General features: G+C 43.6%; 1 protein-coding gene across 2 annotated transcripts in view; it reads right to left on the minus strand.

Annotated features, from left to right (window-relative positions):
* Positions 1-24,557, minus strand: part of RCOR1 (REST corepressor 1) — a 142,785-nt gene that overhangs the window by 65,349 nt on the left and 52,879 nt on the right. For both annotated transcript variants that reach the window (XM_038742757.1, XM_038742715.1), the window contains exon 3: positions 188-271. In XM_038742757.1, coding sequence (XP_038598685.1) covers positions 188-271 — 84 coding nt within the window. The remainder of the gene's footprint in view (positions 1-187; positions 272-24,557) is intronic.

Consider the following 24,557-nt stretch of genomic DNA (forward strand, 5'->3'; position numbering starts at 1 on the left):
AGAGGGATTCAGCACCACCAGACTATTTCTGATGCTATAGACAGACCGGTGCCATCATCAAATGGGAAATGATATTCTTGATTTGCCATTTAAAAAAAAAACTGATGAAACAACAAAAGGTCAGAGATGTGACTGTGGTTGAAAAAGCAGAGAGGAGGGGGAGGAAAGGTAGGATTTCAAGACTTACGTTTTGCTTCAGAAAGGTTCTGATTAGGTGACCACACCAGCATTCCAAGATTTTCTCTTTCCTGAGACCGTTTTGAGACTTTGCCTTAAAAGGAAACAGAAACCGTTCATTATTTTACATTAAGATAAAAAATCTTATTTCAACAAACAAAGCAAAAACCGGATAAAACTTGTAAAATCACCAAGCACAATTTGCTGAAAAGATTGAGTGCAACAGACTGATTATTCTGACTCTCAATCAGTAGTATTTACAGAGTGCTTGCTGTGTGCAGAACACTGAACTAAGCGCTTGGGAGTATAATACAACAGAATTGGTAAACATGATCCCTGCGCACAAAGAGCTTACAGTCTAGAAGGGCAGCAAGACCTCAGGCTTTGGAGTCAGAGGTCACGGGTTCAAATCCCGGCTCCACCAATTGTCAACTGTGTAACTTTGGGCAAGTCACTTCACTTCTCTGGGCCTCAGTTACCGCATCTGTAAAATAGGGATTAAGACTGTGCGCCCTCCCCTCCATGGGACAACCTGATCACCTTGTAACCTTCCCAGCGCTTAGCACAGTGCTTTGCACATAGTAAGTGCTTAATAAATGCCATCGGAGAGGGGAAGAGAGACGTTGAAATAAATAAAAAGTAAAAAATAAAATATACCACCTGGCTGGGTATAAGCATAAACGCTGCTGGGCTGAGGATGGGGTGAATATCAAATGCTTAAAGAGTACAGATCCCTCTAGACTGTAAACTCCTCATAAGCAGGGAGCATATCTACCAACTCTGTTGTACTGCACTCTCCCAAGCACTTAGTAAAGTGCTCTGCACACATCAAGTGCTCAATAAATATGATCTATTGACTGATCAACAGAGCCAAGTGTGTGGGTGATGCAGAAGGGAGAGAGAGTAGGGGAAATGAGGACCTAGTCTTGGAAGTCTTCTTGGAGGAGATGTAATTTTTGGATGGCTCTGAAGGTAGGGAGAGTGGTGGTCTGTTAGATATGAAGCAAGAGTGAGTTCCAGGCCAGAGGGAGGATGTGTGATAGGGGTTGGCCTATGTCAACCTTTAATGTAACAAGACAGAATCAGTGTACTCTCTCCAAGAGCAAGCTTATGAAGCTCTGCCACTTTGGATTCTTTGTCTCTTTTCTCTGTGATTCCAGTTCACCGAATAATGAACAGCTCAACCTAACTTCACAAGGTGTGCATGTGCAATAAAGATACCGAGATCATCTTCCCCATATTTTTTGTGGGCACGTAAATTTAGAAATATGGAATTATGAGATAAAATGCTTTAAACTCAAATTTGCTGATCATGTCTATGCTTTAGGAAAAGGTGTGGGAACGCTCACAAACAGCAATGTGAATGGAGAGGAATGAAAGATAAGATTCATTCATTCTTGCATTCGATCATACTTACTGAGCGCTACTGTGTGCAGAGCACTGTATTAAGTGCTTGGGAGAATACAGTACAACAATAAACAGACACATTCCGGAGCCACCATCAATCTTTGCCCCATTCACCAAGTGAAAGATGGATTTAAGGAGCAGAGCTCCAGGACTATACATACCTCAACGCAGGGATAGTAAGAGTGCCTACGACAAAGCATGATGTATTGTATTTATCCCTGAATTTTTCACTTAATTCGCTCCCTTGGAAACCACATGGTCTATAGTGAACAAGTGCCCATGAAGGGGGTCGGGGGGGTGGGGGTGGGGGGTCGTCCCTTAATGGACCAGGCATTCTCGTTGGCATGAACTACTAGGCCTACCCCTAAACCCTCTCTCCCCAGGAAAACTGATGTCACCATATTGAGCACCATGGGTTTCATCTCTCCCCCACCCCTCCCTTTCCCTCCATCCCCGCCCCCAATCTCCGTACCCCTGCACCCCAAGGGAGCTCAGGGGAGACCTCAGGATCCAGACAGACAGGTGGCCCGGCTTTCACTGCATCCATCACATAACATCCCAGGCCAATTAAGAAGCGTCCACTAGGAAGGCATTCCGGGGACCATTTGTTCGGAATCACGGAGGTGGAGCAGGTCATCCGACAGCCAGCTGGAATCACCTCTCCCCTCCCCCCCATTCTCAATCCATGCATCATCAGGCAGCTCCCCTAAGTTCGACACTATTGAGTTAAAGCTCGGGCAGAGAATAAATCTGCCCTGCTGAATCAGCACATGCGGCTGGATCTGATATCGACGGCAACAATGCTGCAGTATCAAGACGCTTCGGCAATGAACAATCTCCTTGTTATCAAATGGTTGCTTAAACTGGCAACTGTTCGATAGAAAGATGTGCATTGACTAAAGTTATGTGCAGGACACATGCCCCATTTATTAACAGGAATAGGGAGACATGAATGAGTGCACTCAATTCTGTTATAATTCAGGTTTTCACTGTGTGTTTTGGGCTAGGACTTTGTTTGGGAATTAGAAAATGTTCTATCAACAGCGCAAGCCTGTTTTGGCTACAATCTGACACAATCTTGTAAGAAACGATTGTGCCCAGCTTGAGAATAGATGAGGTCTATGGGCTGAATCTTTCCCTACAGGGGGATTCTGTAAGATTGCAATCCTTAAGTTTTGGGAAAATACGAGGGCCCGATCAATTCTTAATACATGTCTGCCCTAGGGTGGAGTTAATGTTATCTTCTGATCCTGAAAACTCTAAGACATTACAGACCTTTCTTAGAGCCACACAGAGGGAATTCAAATGGAGAAGCATCATGACATAGTGGGGTGCAGCCTGGGAGTCAGAAAGCTGTGGGCTCAAATTCCGACTCTGCCACTTGTCTGCTGTGTGTCCTGGGGCAAGTCACCTCACTTCTCTGTGCCTCAGTTACCTCATCTGTAAAATGGGGACTGAGACTGTGAGGCCCACGTAGGACAGGGACTTTGTCCAACCCGATCTGCTTGTATCCACCCCAGCCCTCAGTACAGTGCCTGGCAAGTAGTAAGCGCTTTACAAATACCACATTCATCCAATCGTACTTATTGAGCACTTACTGTGTGCAGAGCACTGTACTAAGCACTTGCAATAAACAGTGACACATTCCCTGCCCACAACTAGCTTCCAGTCTAGTACGGCGCCCTGCACACAGTCTGGACTCAATGAATATCACTGATTGGTAACGTGCAAAAAGCCAGGCTTGAACCCAATTTTCCTGATTCCTAGAGCAGTGCTCTTCTCCACTGGCCCAGGAGCAGGGCTTGATTTTCAAATTCAGCTACAGGTGCTCGGCATAAAAGTCACATTGTGGAAGAACCCTGCCACGCTCAAGAAAATCCATGGCGGCGCCTCCTGCCTTGACTGATATCAAGCTTGTGCTTGCAACCACTTCTTTCAATGTTGCATCATGTTCTATCTCGAGAGGTGCGAGTTGTAGGAAAAGACTGGTCCCCAATTCCCCAGAAGCAGTTGAGGGAGAGAGAACCGACTGTGTTTGGAGTGCCAGTCTCATGTTTAGAGCACTGAAGACCCTGCGGTACAAGTGCAAACGGATGAGCAGGTCGACAGTCCGCAAATGTAACTTCCCCTTTCTGCCCCGGCTTATGTTGACAAGGTGACCTGCGCATTCACAAGACCAAGGACCCTTTCGAGGCCAGAAGGAAGTTGGACATTAGGTACAGTATCCTCCCATAAAATTAGACTGTGAGCTTGTTGTGGGCGGGAATTGTCACTATTCATTGTTGTATTGTTCTTTCCCAAGCCCTTAGTACAGCGCACTGCACACAGTAAGCACTTAATACGACTGAATGAATGAAAATTAGATTTTTTTAGAAAGAAATGTCTAGATTCACATACATACGAACATAAAGCTTCAGTTATGTGCCTACTTCAGATGTACAAGTCCTGATTATGTATCCTTGCAAACATACAAAAGGAGTACTATATTGAGCTCTTATTTTCATTTAATGGATGTCATGGCAACGGCCCTCTACCTTACTTTAAACAAAAAATTAAATGTAAAGTCAGACCCTTGAGAGAAGCGAATACAAGCATAAGAAGGATGACATTTTAGTGAAGCCACGATAATAGCCCTTCTGACCCTCAATCTTGAACTTCTTGCCCTGCCACAATACTAACCTTTGTGTTCTGCTATTTTGAGTTCAACGGAATTTGCTTTATATTGAGATAGATTTCTTTATGTAAAAGGAATTTCCAACAAGCAGACCATACGAACACCCAAGCAAAAATCTGAGACCATTAAAAGATGCCTTAAGTTCTACAAGCTGCTGTAGAGACTAAATAGTCACAGTCATTGTGATGTTACGGATGGCAAAGGCATTGGATGCACTGCATGTTTACAATATTTATGTCTAAAGATCTGAAACCAAAAATCTAGTTCTCCAATAGAGACAACAGAATTTAGAAAGCCAATCGTTTCCATCCTCGGGGGCAGAATGAAAAGCCAAAAGACCAGAGTTGCAACCACGTACAATTGCCAAAATTTAGTCTTAGTGGAGCATTTGCAACTTTAATTACAGTAAATGCAAATTAGCACAGACCCAAAAGAAGTAAATGGGTTATAACCATGGCATTGAATACGAACACGCTGGGGACTTTTTTTTTTTTTTTAAATCGGTCAGACTGCAAAACTCGGTCAGACTGCAAAACGTACATGGTTAATCTTATCTAATCACTCAATGTTTATTAAAATGTTCCCAAATTCCAATTTTTTTTTCCTTTTTCTAAAAAAGCCCACAGGGGCACAACTCTGTCAAGAGCCAAACTCAGTCCTCTGAGGACTTAATTTATACTGATTTTTTTTTGCAAAACGTGACTTCCAAGCCCAAGAAAAATGTCCATGGCATCATTAGTCTTCAAACGCTGGGTTTCACAAAAACCGGAAGGAAGAGTTCGGAAACAGTGTGTTCATTTCTTGCAAGGAGAATGTCGGGTTCTTAGATGACTCTCTAGCCCTATAGGAGGAGCAAAAACACTGCACTGAAACCAGAAGCTTTACGCAGCCGAGCACAGAAATACAGACAGGCCTTGGACTTGGCACGGTTGGCTCCTGAAAACAGTGTTGTAACTCAAAAAATCAATTCGCTCCCAGGATCAATGTTCTAAATGGGGCGTTCATCTCTGAACTAAAATCAGGTGCCCTATTTTTTACCCCGATTGCCCAGAATCATATGCCCATCCGTTATATATTACCAAAATGGATACTTTAACGGATTTAGATAGAATCAGAGGGGTTCCACGACAGGGAAGTACGATGGGCATGTCACCTGTCCCTGGAAACCAGGCTATCACCCCGCAAACTGAGCACATCCACTCCCCTCCTACCCCCTATCCTCACAGACACTCTCACTCCACTCCCAGCTATCTTTAATTTTCCTTCGCTCATTCTGGCTTTTTAAATCATTTCCTCTCTCCTCTAAAGCTCCCACGCACGCAGCCCTCTCCCGGGAAGCAAATGCCCTCATCTCAAATTCTAAATACTAAAAACAAAACTCTTCATCTCCCCACCTGACTTTCCCATCACTGTAGACAACACCACTATCCTCCCTGTCTCATAATCTGGGCATTATCCTCAACTCGTGTCCTTCACTCAACCCACCTATCCAATCAGTCACCAAATCCTGTCAGTTGTACCTTCACAAGTCGCCAAAATCCGCCCTTTCCTCTCCATCCAAGCAGCTACTAGGCCTATTCAAGCGCTTAGCCCATCCCACCTTGATTACAGCATCAGTCTCTTCACTAACCTCCCTGCTTCCTGTCTCTCCCCACTCCAGTCCAGTCCTCACTCTGCTGCCTGGATCTTTTTCCTAAAATAAATAAATAAATAAATGTTTGATCCATATCTCCTCACTCCTCAAAAAACCCCAGCGGTTGCCCAACCACCTTGACATCAAACTGAAACTCCTTACCATCACCTTTAAACATTCAATCAGTCTTCCCCCTCCTGTCTTATAACCTCACTGATTTCATACCAACAATTCAACCTGCTCTCTTCGCTCCTCTTACGCCGACCCAGTCACCCTACCTCTATCTCATCTATCTCATAGCTAACTCCTAGCCCACATTCTCCTTCTAGCCTGGAACTCCCCCCATCCCAGCTTTCATATACAACAGACCACCACTCTCCCAACCTTCAAAGCCTTACTAAAAACGCATCTCCTCCAAGAGGCCTTCCCCGACTAAGCCCTCATTTCCCCTACTCCTTTTCCCTTCTGCCTCCCCTTTGCCCCTTGGATCTGTTCACTTAAAGCACTAGATATTCACCCCGCCCTCATCCCCACAGCACTTACATACAGATCCGTAGTTTACTTTGTCTGCCTTCCCCTCTTGATCCTAAGCTCTTGTGGGCAGGGAACTTGTCTACCAACTTTGTTGTCTCCTACTCTCCCAAGCGCTTAGTACTGTCCTCTGTACAGAGGAGTTCGGTAAATATGATTGCCATTAAAGAAGGATAGTGTTGTAGAGTCAAAGACAAGCTGAAAGAAGGCATCTTTCATTCTGACTCTAAGGGTCTTGAGACTGAAGACTGCTTGTCCTAAGTTATAACATTGTCATGAGGGCAAAATTTACCAAAGGCAAGAAACTTTCCCAGGACTCTATATTTTGAGCCATCACAAAAATTCTTGCATGTCTAGTCTTCCAAAAGAGCTCATTGGGAATGACCATAATTGACGATATAGTATATAGCATTATCCAGAATTACATTCTGGGACAAAAACATATCTTTCCTCCAAGTACATCGTCCAATCTAATTAGCATGTACCTACCCCAGCGCTTAGTACAGTGCCTCACATAGTAAGCACTTAATAATTAATATATGGGGTGGATACAAGCAAATCGGTTGGACACAGTCCTTGCCCCACAGGGCTCACAGTCTCAATCTCCATTTTCCATATGAGCTAACTGAGGCACAGAGAGGTGAAGTGACTTGTCCAAGGTCACACAGCAGACACGTGGAGGATCCGGGATTAGAACCCATGACCTTCTGACTCCTAGACCCGTGCTCTATCCACAACACCATGCTGCTTCTCTTAAATACCATAATTATTATTATTATTTTTATTTTTATTATTACTTTTACCTTATTTGTATGCTCAGGAAACACAGGACAGCCTTGCTGTCTTAAGACACTTTTAAAGACAATTCCTTTAGCAAAACAACTCAGTCAAACAACAGCCAATTCCCATCTGCTCCATGTTCCTACAAATCAAAAATTCCATTCTGAGATTATACACCAACTATAAGGTTTAAAGAATGCAATCATAAAAGAATATAAATTATTTTGTTCTTCAGTTCCTTAGAGGAAACAGAATGAAACTGCTTATTATTTGCAAAATTCATTGCGTGAGGTGGCCAAGGGGCCAAAAAAGGCATTGGACCTCCCGGGATTGGAAAACTAAACAGCAGTGGCTTTCTCCAGGTCAAGTGGATGCACACACTTGGACCTAATCACCACTTTTTTCCTAGTGAGAAGAAAACACCTCATGAATGCTCTGCATATAGTAAGGGCTCAATAAATACCACCGACGATAGCCTGTGCAATGCCTTCTTACTAATCATAACATTGTTGATGGGCACTGTATCTTGAAAACACACAGTCCCATAATCCACTGACAAGGGGAAAAGAAAATGAGCATCAAAACAAAGCTCATTACAACACAGTTTCACCGGCTGAGGTAGATGGCTAGATGGCTGGAGGGTCCCAAAAGGCTATTTATGGCCAATCAAACGGAGCATCTGTACGCAAAGAGGATAGAATTTCAAACTATACAGTGAAGAACAACTTTAAATAATGAAGCCCACCAGGGGACTGTTCAAAAGCGCGAGATTCGTTCTGTGGTATGTGGCAATTAAGATTTTGACACTAAGGAAAAAAAAAAAGAGCCAGGAAGCGAAAAACAGTAGATGCAATGGAAGTTTTCTGCTTTGAAAGAAGACTACTTGAAATGAAGCCTTCATTAGCCACACTGTTTTAAATAGGTGTCACAATGATAGATCAGTGTACCACCACAAAGGTCAAAGTAGACAAGTACAGAATGTCAGTCGACCAATGGAATCACAACGGATTCTTGTAAGAGGCAAATCAGTACGGCATGCCTTCATCATAATAAAGCTGATCCTTACCTTCCTATTTCATAACCTTCTCTTTAATAGTGATAGTAACGATGGTATTTGTTAAGCGCTTACTATGTGCCAGGCACTGTACCCATAGTCTTGCCCCTCCCTTTCCCTTCTCCAAAGAAAAACAGGTTTGGGCATAGAGCAAGATTCTTTTATTCCAATTGTGGCTAAAGCCTCCTTAAAATCTTGGCCAGAAAAACACAGTGTAAGGACCCTCAATTAGTCAAAAATCTTGTTGAGAATACTAACACTAAGAGAGAGACATCAAAGAGGTAAATCCTGTACACAGAGACTAATGGGAATGTATATATAATAATGTTGGTATTTGTTAAGCGCTTACTATGTGCAAAGCACTGTTCTAAGCGCTGAGACATAAAAGCAGATACATCCCAAAATCCAACAAACAGATGAAGACCTAGTAGATAGACCGTGGGCCTGGGAGTCCAAAGGACCTGGGTTCTAATCCCAGCTCCACCACTAGTCTGCTGTGTGACCTTGGCCAAAGTCACTTCACTTCTCTGGGCCTCAGTTCCCTCTAGACTGTAAACTCGTTGTGGGCAGGGAATGTATCTGTTTGTTGTACTGTATTTTCCCCAAAACTCAGTACAGTGCTCTGCACACAGTAAGTACTCAATAAATACAACTGAATGAATGAATGAATAAAATGGGGATTAAGACTATGAGCCCTAGGTGGGACAGGGACTTTGTCCAACCCTATTATCTTATATCTCCCCCAGCATTTAGAACAGTGCCTGATGCACAGTAAGTGCTTAACAAAAACCATTATTATAATTAATTATATACATTGGAAGAATCTTGCCCGTTTTAATGTTTTAACGTGTCAATACGCACTTGACAGATATTTGCTTGTAACATGAAAATTCTAACATTCTGACATCCTTACCCTTTTATCCCTGTGCCGGTACCACTTCAACAGCCCAGGGCAAGCCTCGATTTTGTGAGGAAGGGGATGAGTTAAAAAGAAGAATTAACTGGAACTGAAAATCCCTCTCTCCCCCAGCCCGCGGCCCGATCTGCAGACTTGATTGAGACAGAAAACTACCATCACCAGTGCATGGTCGGCTTTTGGGAGGCAAAAAGGACTGTCTCCCTAACAACGGCAGCAGCAAATACCTGCATCTAGAACTAGTTCCTTTCCCAATCGACTCAGTGACTCACAACCCAGATTTTATAATATCCCAGTGATTTTCAAGAATGCAATTACAGTATTACAATCTACTGTATGCACATCATGTCACCAATTCCTACTCTGGCTGATGTTTGATTCGGTAAAAGAAGTCAGGAAAGGATCAAGCACAAAGCTTGGACATTACTCAGAAGATCTTTAATAGGTTTTATTATGCTTATCTTTGAACCCTCATTACTTTGGCCAACATTCAGGGGTTCTAGACCTTAATAAAAGTTTGAATTTGATCGAACTTAGAATGAAAAACATGCTTTCTTGATGGAGGATACCAGGCTCTTGGAACCTTTGGCTTCGAAAGTTATGTCAAAGAAATCTTGTCCATCTCTATGTAGTGTTTGTCAAAAGTAATGGTTCCAGAAGGGCCAACTTTTCATTTTGAGCACAGAGGCAAAAAAGGGAAGCGTGAATTTTAGTGAGAGATGGGGACTGAGAAGAGACAGGCTCCAAAGAGTTTACGGACCCCAAAAATTCCATTCTCAATCATTTCAGCCCCATTTGGGAACTCCCAAGTCCTGCTGTCAAAGATCTGGGATGAACAAGTCTGGGAGCCCATGTCTGGTCAGGTGGGCATTAACAATAATAATAATAATAATAATAATAATAATAATAATAATAATAAAATGGTATTTGTTAATCTCTTACTGTGTGTCAAGCATTGTTCTAAGCACTGGGGTAGATACAAGCTAATCAGGTTGGGCACAGTTCCTGTTTCACAGTGCTAACAGTTTTAATCCCCATTTTACAGATGAGGGAATTTAGGCACAAAGAAATTAAGTGAGTTGCCCAAGGTTACACAGCAAACAAGTGGCAGAGCTGGGACTAGATTCCAGGTCCTTCTCCCAGGTCTGTGCTCTATCCATTAGGCCACGCTGCTTCTCCCCAAATCCATAAATGTTTCAACATGAAAGCTCTTGATTCTGCGGTTCCCCAAACTGGAGCTTGGAGGTAGGCTATGTTCACTTTCTATTCTCTCCCAATTCATCTCCTGCTGCAAAGTAAATGTAATTGGGCAGTAGTTTCCCTTGAGCCCCGTGAGGGACAGGGATTGTGTCTGATCAGATTGAACTGTCTCTACCTCAGTGCTTGGCACATAAAACAACGAATACTATTGACAATACACTAAACACTTTAAATACAATAAATTGGAATAATTATTGTTATACATTCACATCTCTTTCAATTGACTACAGGGGAAAATTCTCTGCTCAAAGATGGGCTAATGAACACTTTTAAGTACCCTATAGACGTGTTGCTTCAATTGTCTGAATTTTTTGAAACCAAGTTTAAAAATCACAGAGGTTACTACTTTGCAAAGACTGGCAGGAGAGGCAATTAATCACCTTTTGTTTACAATTGGGCACATTGAGGAGAGGATAAGTGAGCAAGGAAATTGAGGCATTATTCCTGCTCTATTATCTGCACCAAAGAGAATGCACTCCATAGTTCCATATGCTGCCATTTAAAAGACCTTCAGCCATTTAACCATCAGAACCTTTTACTTTCTCGTTGGAAGTGTTAATTGTTCATTGTTTCTGGCAATACCCTCTAGCTAAGAGTGCTCTAAATCACATTTGTACATTTTCAAAGTAACAACCATTAGCCTTCGTTCTACTTGCAAAAGGCTTTCATTCAGGAAACAAGTAGGGCTGCTTGGAGTATAACAACGCAAATCATATTTAGTTCCATTTTCATGTTCTGTGATAGTCAATTCAAGGGAGTACTTCTATACGAAACCCTTCAAGTCAGGAAAATCTGCCCTTTCCTCTCCATCCAAACTGCTACCATGTTAATCCAATCATTTATCCTATCCTGCCTTGATTACTGTATCAGCCTTCTTGCTGGCCTCCCTGCCTCCTTTCTCTCCCCACTCCAGTCCATACTTCACTCTGCTGCCTGGATCATTTTTCTATGAAAAAGTTTAGGACATGTCTCCCCACTTCCCAAGAAAATTTGGTTGTTGCCCATCCATCACTGCATCAAACAAAAACTCCTCATCATTGGCTTTAAAGCACTCAATCCCCTTGTCCCTTCCTACTTCACCTCTATACTCTCCTACACATCCTGCCCCCCATCTGGAACACCCTCCCTCCTCAAATCTGAAGGACAATTACTATCCCCACCTTCAAAGTCTTACTGAAGGCACATCTCCTCCTAGAGGCCTTCCCTGACTGTGACCACCTTTCCTCTTCTCACACTCTTCTGCATCGCCCAGACTTGCTCCCTTTATTCATCTTCCCTCCCAACACATGTGCTTATCATGAATTTTTTATATTAATGTCTGTCTCCCCCATTATTATTAATCATATTTATTGAGCACTTACTGTGTGCAAAGCACTGTACTAAGCCCTAGACTGTAAGCTCACTGTGGGTAGGGAATGTGTCCATTTGTTATACCGTACTCTCCCAGGCACTTAGTATGGTAGTTTCCCACCGTAAGCGCTCAATGAATATGATTAAATGAATGAATGAAAGGGGGGAAATCTGAAAACCAGAGCACTGTACTAAGAGCTTGGAAGAGCATAATACAACAGAGTTGATAATAATAATAATAACAATAATGATGGCATTTGTTAAGTGCTTACTATATGCGAAGCACTGTTCTAAGCGCTGGGGGGATACAAAGTAATCAGGTTGTCCCATGTGGGGCTCACAGTCTTAATCCCCATTTTACAAATGAGGTGAGTAGACAGACACATTCCCAGCCCACAGTGAGCTTGCAGTTTACAGCGGGGCCAGACATATGATACAGGTAATTAATTTATAATAAATACCTTATAGATATGTAGAGGAGTGCTGTGGGGCATATATCAAATGCCCAAAGGTCACAGATGGAAATGCATAGACAACAGAATGGAGAGGGAGCTGGGGAAAAGAAGGCTCAATCGGGGAAGGTTTCTCAGAGGCGTGAGGGAACTCCAGGCCAGAGGAAGAATGTGGGAAAAGGGTTGGATGTAGGATATAGGCGAGATCGGGACACAGTGAGTAGCTGGCGAGAAAGGAGTAAAGTGTGTGAACTGGGCTACAGTAGGGGATCCATGAGGGAAGGTAGGAGGGGGCAAGCTGACTGAGTACTTTAAAGCGGGTGGTTACGGAGTTTCTGTTTGAGGCGGAGGTGGCTGGGCAACCACTGCCCTGAATAATGGGGAGATGTGGACTGAACTTATTTTAGAAAAATGATCCGGGTAGCAGAGTGAAGTATGACCTGGAGTGGGGAGGGTCAGCAGGCAGGGAGGTCAGCGAGGAGGCAGATACAGTGGTCAAGGCGGAGACTGTGAGCACATCTTCTGGACTGTGAGCTCACTGTTAGGTAGGGACCGTCTCTATATGTTGCTGACTTGTACATCCCGAGCCCTTAGTACAGTGCTCTGCACACAGTAAGTGCTCAATAAATAGGATTGAATGAATGAATGAATAGGTTAAGTGCTTGGATCAATGCGGTAGCCACTTGGATGGAGAGGAAAGGGCGGATTTTAGCAATGTTGTGAAGGTAGAACGGACAAGATTCGGTGACAGATTCAATGTGTGGACTGAATAATAATGGCATTTGTTAAGCGCTTACTACATGCAAAGCACTGTTCTAAGCACTGGGGGGATACAAGGTGATCAAGTTGTCCCATGGGGGGCTCACAGTCTTAATCCCCATTTTACAGATGAGGTAACTGAGGCTCAGAGAAGTTAAGTGACTTGCCCAAGGTCACACAGCAGACATGTGGTGGAGCTGGGATTCGAACCCATGACCTCTGACTCCAAAGCCCGTGCTCTTTCCAGTGAGCCACGCTGGGTAGAGGACAACACCATGGTTAGAGGCTGGTGAAATAGGAATGACAGTGGTATTGTCTACAGTGATGAGAAAGACAGGGAGAGAACAGGTTTCGGTGAGGAAGATAAGGAGTTCAGTAGTAATAATAACTACCTTGGGGAACAAAGACTACAATTCAGATACACTGCAAAAGAATTTCTTGAAATTCATTTAAAAATAGGTATAATTCAGTTACTATTTTTCAAAACAAAATATTACCCTGCAAAAAGGTCTTATTGGTTAGCTAATGAATTATCCCAAACCAACGAAGGAGATTATTTTGCTCTCAGACTGATTAATTACTAAGAGGGCTGGGGCAAAAAATCTGTGTCCAATGTGGGTCTGGCTCTTGGAAGTCAGTAGTAACAATAATAATAATAATATTAATGGGAGTATTTGTTAAGCACTTATTCTGCCAATTTGTACCTCAAGGTACTCCAATAGTCTGAAGTGTGAACAGACAAGCATTCCAAGTGAATCCTAGATAAAATGTCAACTGACACCGACAAAGAGCAGCCCATGAGTAGCACACACTATTTCCTACAATCACAGCAAATAACAGCACTAGTTCGTTGTGGGCCCAGTACTGTGCCCTGCATGCGGTAAGCACTCGATACAATTGAATGAATGGGCAGGGAATGTTTCTGCCATATTGTTACACTGTACTCTCTCAAGCGCTTAGTACTGTCCCCTGCGCACAATAAGTGCTCGATATATACGACTGGCTGTCTGGTGCATGTGGCTTTACACTGAGAAGCAGTGTGGCCTCATGGATAGAGCACAGGTCTTGGGGTCACAGGACCTGAGTTCTAATTCCACCTTTGCCACTTGTCTGCTGTGTGACCTTAGGCAAGTCACTTCACTATGCCTCAGTTTCCTCACCTGTAAAATGGAGATTAAATCCTACTTCCTCCTACTTAGATAATGAGCCCCATGTGACAGGGACTGTGTCCAACCTGATCATCTTCTATATAACTCAGCACTGAGTACAGTGCTTGGCACGTAGCAAGCACTTAACAAAACCTATAATTATTACTCTCCCATCCATTTTCCATTCTGTTTCACCTCCTATCCATAAACTATCTGGTCTGTTCCATATTAAATTGATGCCTCCTTGAAGGCAAGAATCATGCCCTTTACCTCAGTTGAACTCTCACAAACACTCAGTACAGCACTGAAAAAAGTAAGCACTTAAAGAGGACTTGTTGATAATAAACCTCTCTTTCCTAATACTGGACACAATAAATAGTCATCTCTACAGATGCATATTCACACGTTATCACAGGTAAATTACAAATTAACCTTGCTAATCTCTTTATTACTCCTCTAATAGTATACCATGAGATCAGGTGAGTTCATTCTTCATAAAATGCTACTACTTTTGTGAAGTAACTATAAATCACCTTTCTATTATTATCAAACAGGAGGTACCTGACTGCTAGGCAGTCACCAAGGAGGACCAAACACATGCATTTTCCTTCCAGTGAAGTAAAAAAATCAGCTACCCTAACGTGGAACCTAACTTAATATTAATGCAGTTCTATAATTCATCTATATGACCGAGTACATCATTCTGGATACAGCATGCTGTTCTGACAAAGGTTTTGATAGAAGCATTTTTAAGCAACTAATTTTGTCATATGTCTAAAGACATTGATCCAACAAATCAATGGTATTTATTGAGCACTTACTGTGAGCAGAACACTGTACTAAGCACTTGGGAAAGTACAATACAACCGAGTAGGCAGAACTTACAGTCTAGTGGTAGAAACAGATACGGATATAAATCAAAAAATACATTACAGATATGTAAAAAAATGGTGTGGGGCTGAAGAGTGATGAATAAAGGGTGCAAAGCCTAGTGCAAGGGCAAAAAAGAAGGAAGCAGGAGAAGAGGAAATAAGGTCTTAGTCGGGGAGTGCCTCTTGGAGAAGATGTGCTTTTAATCATTCAATCGTATTTACTGAGCACTTACTGTGTGCAGGGCACTGTACTAAGCGCTTGGGAAGTACAAGTTGGCAACATAAAGAGACGATCCCTATCCAACAACGGGATCACAGTCTAAAAGGGGGAGACAGACAACAAAACAAAACGTGGACAGGTGTCAGGTCACTGTGCCTCATTCTCGCCTGTCCCACCATCAACCCCCGGCCCACGTCCTCTCCCAGGCCTGGAATGCCCTCCCTCCGCACGTCCGCCAAGCTAGCTCTCTTCCTCCCTTCAAAGCCCTACTGAGAGCTCACCTCCTCCAGGAGGCCTTCCCAGAATGAGTCCCTCCTTCCTCTCCCCCTCCTTCCTCTCCCCCTCCTCCCTCTCCCCCTCCTCCCCCTCCCCACAGCACCTGTATATATGTCTGTACGGATATATTACTCTATTTATTTTACTTGTACATATTTACTATTCTATTTATTTTATTTTGTTAATATGTGTTGTTTTGTTGTCTGTCTCCCCCTGCTAGACTGTGAACCCGCTACTGGGTAGGGACCGTCTCTACACGTTACCAACTTGTACTTCCCAAGTGCTTAGTACAGTGCTCTGCACACAATAAGCGCTCAATAAATACAATTGAATGAATTAAAATAAATAGAAGTAAAGCTAGATGCACATCATTAACAAAATAGGATAGTAAATATGTACAAGTAAAATAGAGTAATAAATTTGTACAAACATATATACAGGTGCTGTGGGGAGGGGAAGGAGGTAGGGCGGGGGATGGGGAGAAGGAGAGGAAAAAGGGGGCTCAGTCTGGGAAGGCCTCCTGGAGGAGGTGAGCTCTCAGTAGGACTTTGAAGGGAGGAAGAGAGCTAGCTGGGCGGATGTGCGGAGGGAGGGCATTCCAGGCCAGGGGGAGGATGTGGGCCGGGGGTCGACGGCGGGACAGGTGAGAACAAGGTACAGTGAGGAGGTTAGCGGAAGAGAAGCGCAGGGTGCGGGCTGGGCTAGAGAAGGAAAGGGAGGTGAGGTAGGAGGGAGCGAGGTGATGGACAGCCTTGAAGCCGAGAGTGAGGAGTTTTTACTTGATGGGTAGGTTGACTGGTAGCCACTGGTGAAGGGAGGAGAGAGTGATTGTCAGATAAGAAGGAGGGCATTCCAGGCCAGAGGCAGACAAGATCAAGGTAAGGTGTTAAGGCCTGCACTTTCATTCATTCATTCAATCGTATTTATTGAGCGCTTACTGTGTGCAGAGCACTGTACTAAGAGCTTGGGAAGTACTGGCTGGCAACATATAGAGACGGTCCCTACCCAACAACAGGCTCACAGTCTCGAAGGGGGAGATAGACAACAAAACAAAACATGTGGACAGGTGTCTAAATAAACACACTTCCTGTGTGCAGAGCACTGTACTAAGCACTTGGGGGAGTACATGATAATAGAGTTCGTAGATGCGATCCCTGCCCACTAGGGTTGCTTTGGTGAGCCTTCCTCCTCCATAAACTCCAGGGCCCCAGTGTCAGCAGAAGGGCTTATCTTTGCCTAATTTGTGCCTCCCAGCTTTCTAAAAAACCACCTGCTTGATTAGTCTTCTGAAATATCCCACTCCTTCAGCTATCCTTCTGCCCCTCTGCCAAGCTAGCTCTCTTCCTCCCTTCAAGGCCCTGCTGAGAGCTCACCTCCTCCAGGAGGCCATCCCAGACTGAGCCCCTTCCTTCCTCTCCCCCTCGTCCCCTTCTCCATCCCCCCATCTTACCTCCTTCCCTTCCCCACAGCACCTGTATATATGGATATATGGTTGTACATATTTATTACTCTATTTATTTATTTATTTATTTTACTTGTACATTTCTATCCTATTTATTTTATTTTGTTGGTATGTTTGGTTCTGTTCTCTGTCTCCCCCTTTTAGACTGTAAGCCCACTGTTGGGTAGGGACTGTCTCTATGTGTTGCCAATTTGTACTTCCCAAGCGCTTAGTACAGTGCTCTGCACATAGTAAGCGCTCAATAAATACGATTGATTGATTGATTGATCTAGGCACTGTTTTTAACTTACCTACTTTGAACTAGTAAACACAAATAAATACATTTTCTTACAGTCTAACTACTACATATTTGTCAGCTGATGTGCGCAGGTCTTCATTAGATTATAAACTCCAAGCGGAAGGAACACGGTTTATTCTTCTGACTGCTTCCCAAGTATCTAGTACAATGGTTCCATTCCTGGTTTCTCTGCCTCCCTGTAAATCTAAGCAGGGGGGAAACTGGGGAGGATGTTTCCCTTCTTCACTATGGCAGCTAGTTCACTGAATTTATCGAGCATTGTGGTGTGCAGAGCACTGTACTGGGCACTTGGGAGAGTACAATATAACAGAGTTATGATATTTATTAAACACCCACTATGTGCCACACCCAGGGTGAACGCACTGAAGTAGACACATACTCTATCTCCTACAGGGGCACCCAATCTAAGAGGTAGGAAAATCAAGTACCACTTTTTACAGATAAGGCAACCTAGGCACAGAGAGGTAAAGTAAGATGTTCAAGGTAAAACAATAAGCCACTGGAAAAGTTGGGATTAGAACCCAGGTCTTCTGACTCCCGACCCCAAAGTCTTTCTACTAGGCCATGATTCTCCATGCTACATGGGAGGAAACCAGTGAACTGTCTCTCCTAGACCATAATAAAAGCAAAAACTTCTGATGTGAGAACAAAACTTGCTTCCTTTTGACTCAGTTGATATTATTTACTGAACATTTACTGTGCAGAGCACTGTACTAAGCGCTTGGGAGAATGCAATAGTGTTGCATGTTTGCATGTTGGTAGACATGTTCACAGCCCACAAGGAGCTGTGAAGAACTATAGGCAGGACCTAAGAAATACAGGCTTAGTTTCTAGGCAAACAAATATATAGCCCGTAAAATGCTTTCGGCCTCTGGCCTTTGGCATATCTGCTTGTTTTACTTCTGATATCCTTACCTCTCTGGCCCTTACTGCTTGTAGGGTATCCTGATGATAATAATAATAATAATGGTATTTGTGAAGTGCTTACTATGTGCCAGGCATTGTACTAAGCGCTGGGGTGGGTACAAGCAAATTGAGTTGGACACAGTCCCTGTCCCACATTCTAGGCAAACAAATATATAACCCGTAAAATGCTTTCGGCCTCTGGCCTTTGGCATATCTGCTTGTTTTATTTCTGATATCCTTACCTCTCTGGCCCTTACTGCTTGTAGGGTGTCCTGATGATAATAATAATAATGTTATTTGTGAAGTGCTTACTATGTGCCAGGCATTGTACTAAGCACTGGGGTGGGTACAAGCAAATTGAGTTGGACACAGTCCCTGTCCCATATGGGGCTCACAGTCTTACTCTCCACTTTACAGATGAAGTAATTGAGGCACAGAGAATTGAAGTGACTTGCCCAAGGTCACAAGGCAGAGAAGTGGTGGAACGGGATTAGAACCCATGACCTTCTGACTCTCAGGCCATGTTCTACCCACTACGCCATGCTGCTTCTCAATACCTGAGTAACAGTAGTAGTAACAACATTTATTGTCTGTGGAGCGCAGAACATTGTACTAAGCATTTGAGATTGATGACAGAAACACAAGTCATATTCCCTGCTTGTACTTCCCAAGCGCTTAGTACAGTGCTCTGCACACAGTAAACGCTCAGTAAATATGATTGAATGAATGAATGAATTCCCTGCCCACAAAAATCTTACACTCCAACTGGGGAGCTAGCCATAAAAGTGTCAAATAATCAATCAATCAATCGTATTTATTGAGCGCTTACTGTGTGCACAGCATTGGACTAAGCGCTTGGGAACTACAAGTTGGCAACATATAGAGACAGTCCCTACCCAACAGTGGGCTCACAGTCTAAAAGGGGGAGACAGAGAACAAAACCAAACATACTAACAAAATAAAATAAATAGAATAGATATGTACAAGTAAAATAAATAAATAAATAGAGTAATAATAGGCATAAAAACTCTAAATCTTAAAGATGGACATATATACATATAGAAGTACAAGACACAGCTGAAGAGTGGACTAGAATCAGAGCACTAATTATGCAGCAAAGGTTTATTGGGAAAAGGTGGGAATTTAGGAGAACACTGAGTTGGGGAGAGCTGAGGCAACCAGATGAGGGGTAGGGCGGGGAGAGAGGAAGTAAGGAAGCCCCAGTCACTCAGCCCGACGGATATCCAACACCTGTCAGGCTGTCAGTCAATCATATTTACTGAGCACTTACTATGTTCAGAGCACCATACTAAGCACTTGGGAGAGTATAACCCAACGATAAACGTACATTTTCCCTGCCCACAATGAGCTTACAGTCTAGAGTGAGGGGGAGAGTAAGCTATCCCTCACCAGCCAGTACTATCTCACCCAGGACAGTGTGATTAACTCCACATCTCGCCAACCCCTGTATTACACAAGATCCCGTCCCTTAAGGGAGGGGATTGCTCTCTGGGCCATTCAGGGCCCCAGTCAGAGGGGGCACACAGTAAGCGACATTTTTGTAGAGAGCAGGGTGGAGTGGAAAAAATGCAAGAACTTGAAATGGCTAAAACACCGCACCAAAGCAGACAGGAAGTCAGGAGTGGGGGAACCCCGCTTCCTACGGGATAAATCCTACTGACCCCATCTGGGACAACTGCCGGCTGAATTGGAATGCTGGAGACTGCTACTTGATTGGGAGTCTTTCACTGTTTAAGTTGCTGTATTCAAGGTATGGTAACGTACCCTGCAGTGGTTATCAAATGTTGAAGAATTCAGCCAATTATACAGTGTGGCTTAATGAAAAGAAAATGGGACCGGGAGCCAGAAGACCTGGGTTCTTGTCCCAGATCTGTCACTTGCCTGCTGGGTGATCTTGGTAAGTCCCTTCACCTTCCTGAGCCTCAGTTTCCTCATCTGTAAAATGGGGCTAAGATCCCCAATCAATCAATCGTATTTATTGAGTGCTTACTGTGTGCAGAGCATTGTACTAAGCGCTTGGGAAGTACAAGTTGGCAACATATAGAGACAGTCTCTACCCAACAGTGGGCTCACAGTCTAAAAGGGGGAGACAGAGAACAAAACCAAACATACTAACAAAATAAAATAATATAATATAATATAATATATAATATAATAAAATAAAATAATCCCCATTTTCTCTCCCCCTCACACTACCGGGCCTGGGAGTCAGAAGGTCATGGGTTCTAATCCCGGCTCCACCACTTGTCTGCTGTTTGACCTTGGGTACGTCACTTGTCTTCTCTGTACCTCAGTTATCTCATCTGTAAAATAGGGATTAAGACTGTAAGCCCCAAATGGGACAGGGCTTGAATCCAACCTGATTACCTTGTATCTACCCCAGAGTTTAGAACAGTGCTTGCACATAATAAGCGCTTAACAACTGCCGTCATTATTATTACACTGTGATTCCCCCATCTAGGTAATAATAATAATAATAATTGTAGTATTTGTTAAGCACTTACTATGTGCCAAGCACTGTACTAAGCGCTACAGTGGATACAAGCAAATAAGATTGGACACAGTCCCGGTCCCTCTTGAGGCACACAGTCTTAATCCCCATTTTACAGATGGGGTAACTGAAGGCCAGAGAAGTGAAGTGACTTGCCCAAGGCCACACAGCAGACAAGTGGTAGAGCCAGGAATAGAAATCATGACCTTTTGACTCCCAGGCTCACGCTCTATCCACTAAGACATCAATGATCTTGTATCCATGTTAATACCCTCGTCATCATCATTATTATTACTACTACTGACCAAGGCTGACAAAATGATGTAGGCTGCAACTCTGGCATAAGATGGTGACGCCACGATCTCGTCAGACTGGTCCTAGCGGTCGATAACCCTAGCTCCCAGGGTGATTCTAAGCAGGTGGAAAATGAGATTTCAAAGGCTAAAAACTCCTCATCACCTCAACAAAACTCGAGTACTTCCTGCTGCTCCACCTCATGTTCCAAATCGGGGCACTCTGTATTGGGACTACTAGGCTAGGGAGAGACAGCTATGTCCCAAACACATGAAAGGGGAGCCCAGCACAGTGAGTCACAAAGAGAGGACGAGTTATCACCGAAGGAGTATGGGTAAAATGTACAACACAGGCCAGGAAAACAGAGTTAAAGCTCAAGGGCAAACCCTGCCTGGGCTAGGAGGAAAAACAGAACTCCAGATACGGAGTTCCAGATCGGGGCCGGGGGGCAGGGAATGTGTCTATTTATTGTTGTACTGTAATAACAATAATAATAATAATAATAATGATGGCATTTGTTAAGCGCTTACTATGTGCAAAGCACTGTTCTAAGTGCGGGGAGGATACAAGTACTCTCCCAAGTGCTTAGTACACCACTTTGCACACAGTAAGCGCTCAATAAATACGACTGAATGAATGAACCAGGGAAACCAGGTCCATTTGAGATCAGAAGGGGTCAAGACCTCACTCCCACACACTAGCCATGCTGTTATATAGCTCCCAGACCTCAAAGTTACTGTGGTGTTGGGGGAGAGGTCAGAGGGAAAGGAAAGGGAAAGGACTATCAGAGATTTGGGGGTGGGTGGTGGGGGAGAGATGGAAGGGCAATAAGGGTCTAAACTGAAACTGGCCCTTGGGCTTGGACGGAAGGGCTAATCCCAGTCTGCTAGGTCCCCGGTGGCTCATCAGTTCTCGGGTCAATCAATCAATCAATCGTATTTATTGAGCGCTTACTGTGTGCAGAGCACTGTACTAAGCGCTTGGGAAGTACAAGTTGGCAACATATAGAGACAGTCCCTACCCAACAGTGGGCTCACAGTCTTAAAAGGGGGAGACAGAGAACAAAACCAAACATACTAACAAAATAAAATAGAATAGATATGCACAAGTAAAATAAATAAATAAATAAATAAATAAATAAATAAATAAATAAATAAATAAATAGAGTGATAAATATGTACAAACATATATACATATATACAGGTGCTGTGGGGAAGGGAAGGAGGTAAGATGGGGGGGTGGAGACCTGAGAGAGACAGGGATGCCTTGGCTAGGGGAGCAGCGGCAGCAGCCTCCGAACAGGAAAACAGTAATAACAATAATAATAATAATAATAATGGTATTTGTTAAGCACTTACTATGTGTGAAGCACTGTACTAAACTCGGGGGTAGATACAAGCAAATCAGATTGGACACAGTCCTTGTCCCACGTGGGGCTCAGTCCTCAATCCCCACTTTCCTGATGAGTTAACTGAGGCCCAGAGAAGTGACCTGCCCAAGGTCACACAGCAGACAGGTGACAGAGCTGGAATTAGAACCCATGACCTTCTGACTCCTGGGCCCCCCTTGCTCTATCCACTACGCCATGCTGCTTCCTACAATCAGTAGGATTTACTGAGTGCCCAAGCACTGTACTAAGAGCTTGAAAGAGTTCGATAGAAGAAGATAGCACAATGAATCCCTTGCCCACAGATTTCCCTGGAAACACAGAGGTCGGGGCCATTCTCCTCCTTTCCAGTAACTCAGCAGCAGTTTATTGATTTATCTCTTTATATTAATAACAGTCTCCCCCCTAGATTGTGAGTTCGTTGTGAGCAGGAATGTTTCTGTTTGTTGTTATATTGTACTCTCGCAAGCCCTCAGTACAGTGCTTGCACACAGTAAGCGCTCAATAAATACGATTGAACGAATGAAGTTGAGTCAGTACTTTGCCAGTGGTGTTCTCAGTACACACGACCACATCAGAGACATCCCAATCACAGGTGTCTCCCCCTCTTAGACTGTGAGCCCACTGTTGGGTAGGGACTGTCTCTATATGTTGCCAACTTGTATTTCCCAAGCGCTTAGTACAGTGCTGTGCACACAGTAAGCGCTCAATAAATACGATTGATGATGATGATGATGAGGTGTTGCAGAAGGGGAGGGGGACAATCTCGCCTCCCTTTGGGTGGCCTAGATGGCTTCACCTGTGTAAACTGGGATTGAAAATCAAGGCCAACCTGCGGCTTATCGGTTCCCCTGGGGGCTAATCTAACCCTAGAGGTAAGAAACAGGGAGCACTCCATTTATTTACGTATTTTTTTCACCTCATACTCACCTGCTCTGGGAACCATCTACAACTCCCCCTGAGAATTATAACCCACATTCTGGGAGAAAACACTTGAGAATCAAATAATAAAAGAATGTTTATGCTCAATAACCTCTGTTCCCAGGAAAGCCTGTTTACACGACCCCTATTTTACAAAGACACACTCTCCCCAGGCAAGTGTTCAAAGCATGGACTTTGTCTCCTGTACAAGTAAAAAATTCTGGATCTATATGCCATCACTCTACTTATTACGATTATGTGCAGTTGATCACAGACCTCAAGTTGTTAAAATGGGCTCTTTAAGGGAAGCATTACAAAATAATACTTTTTAGGGGAGGAAAAAGCACATTTTGCTAAGGAAGTTTCAATTTTAGGCAGAGACCCATTGACTCCGGCCATTCCCCCGTCCCACCTGTCTGCCGGGTGACCTTGGGCAAGTCATTTAACTTCTCTGGGCCTCAGTTTCCTCATCCGTAAAATGGGAATTAAATCCTACTCCCTCCTACTTAGCCTGTGGGCCTCATGTGGGAAAGGAACTGTGTCCAACCAGATTATCTTGTAATTATCCCAGCACCTACTAAGGTATTTTGCACAGAGTAAGCGCTTGAATACCATAATTATTATTAGTCTCCTTTAAGAATTATTATCCTTATACCTTACCCCAGCACATAGTAAGGACTTAATAAATATTACTGATTGACTTTTAGTCAAGCACCTTCACTACTGATGAGAAAAGCAGCGTGGCTTATTGGGAAGACCATGGGCTTGGGAGTCAGACGCCATGAGTTCTAATTCCAGCTCTGCTACTTGTCAGCTGGGTGACTTTGGGCAAGTCACTTAACTTCTCTGTGCCTCAGTTACTTCATCTGTAAAATGGGGATTAAGACTGTGAGCCCCATGTGGGACAATGTGATTATCTTCTATCTATCCCAGGGCTTAGAAGAGTGCTTGGCATATAGTAAGCGCTTAAATACCATCACAGTCTTTTAGACTGTGAGCCCACTGTTGGGTAGGGACTGTCTCTATATGTTGCCAATTTGTACTTCCCAAGCGCTTAGTACAGTGCTCTGCACACAGTAAGCGCTCAATAAATACGATTGATGATGATCATCATTATTATTATTATGCCTGAGTCCTATCAGGCATTCTTTCCCCTACTTGCTGAGCCAGGATCAGACTCCTGTCCTCATTTCTTGGGGCCAACAGCAGGACTCAGATTCAAAGGATGGTCCTGCAGACCAACTCTAAATACAGTAATAGTAAGGGAG

This window comes from Tachyglossus aculeatus, chromosome 1 (genome assembly GCF_015852505.1).
Source record: "Tachyglossus aculeatus isolate mTacAcu1 chromosome 1, mTacAcu1.pri, whole genome shotgun sequence".
NCBI classification, from domain to species: domain Eukaryota; kingdom Metazoa; phylum Chordata; class Mammalia; order Monotremata; family Tachyglossidae; genus Tachyglossus; species Tachyglossus aculeatus.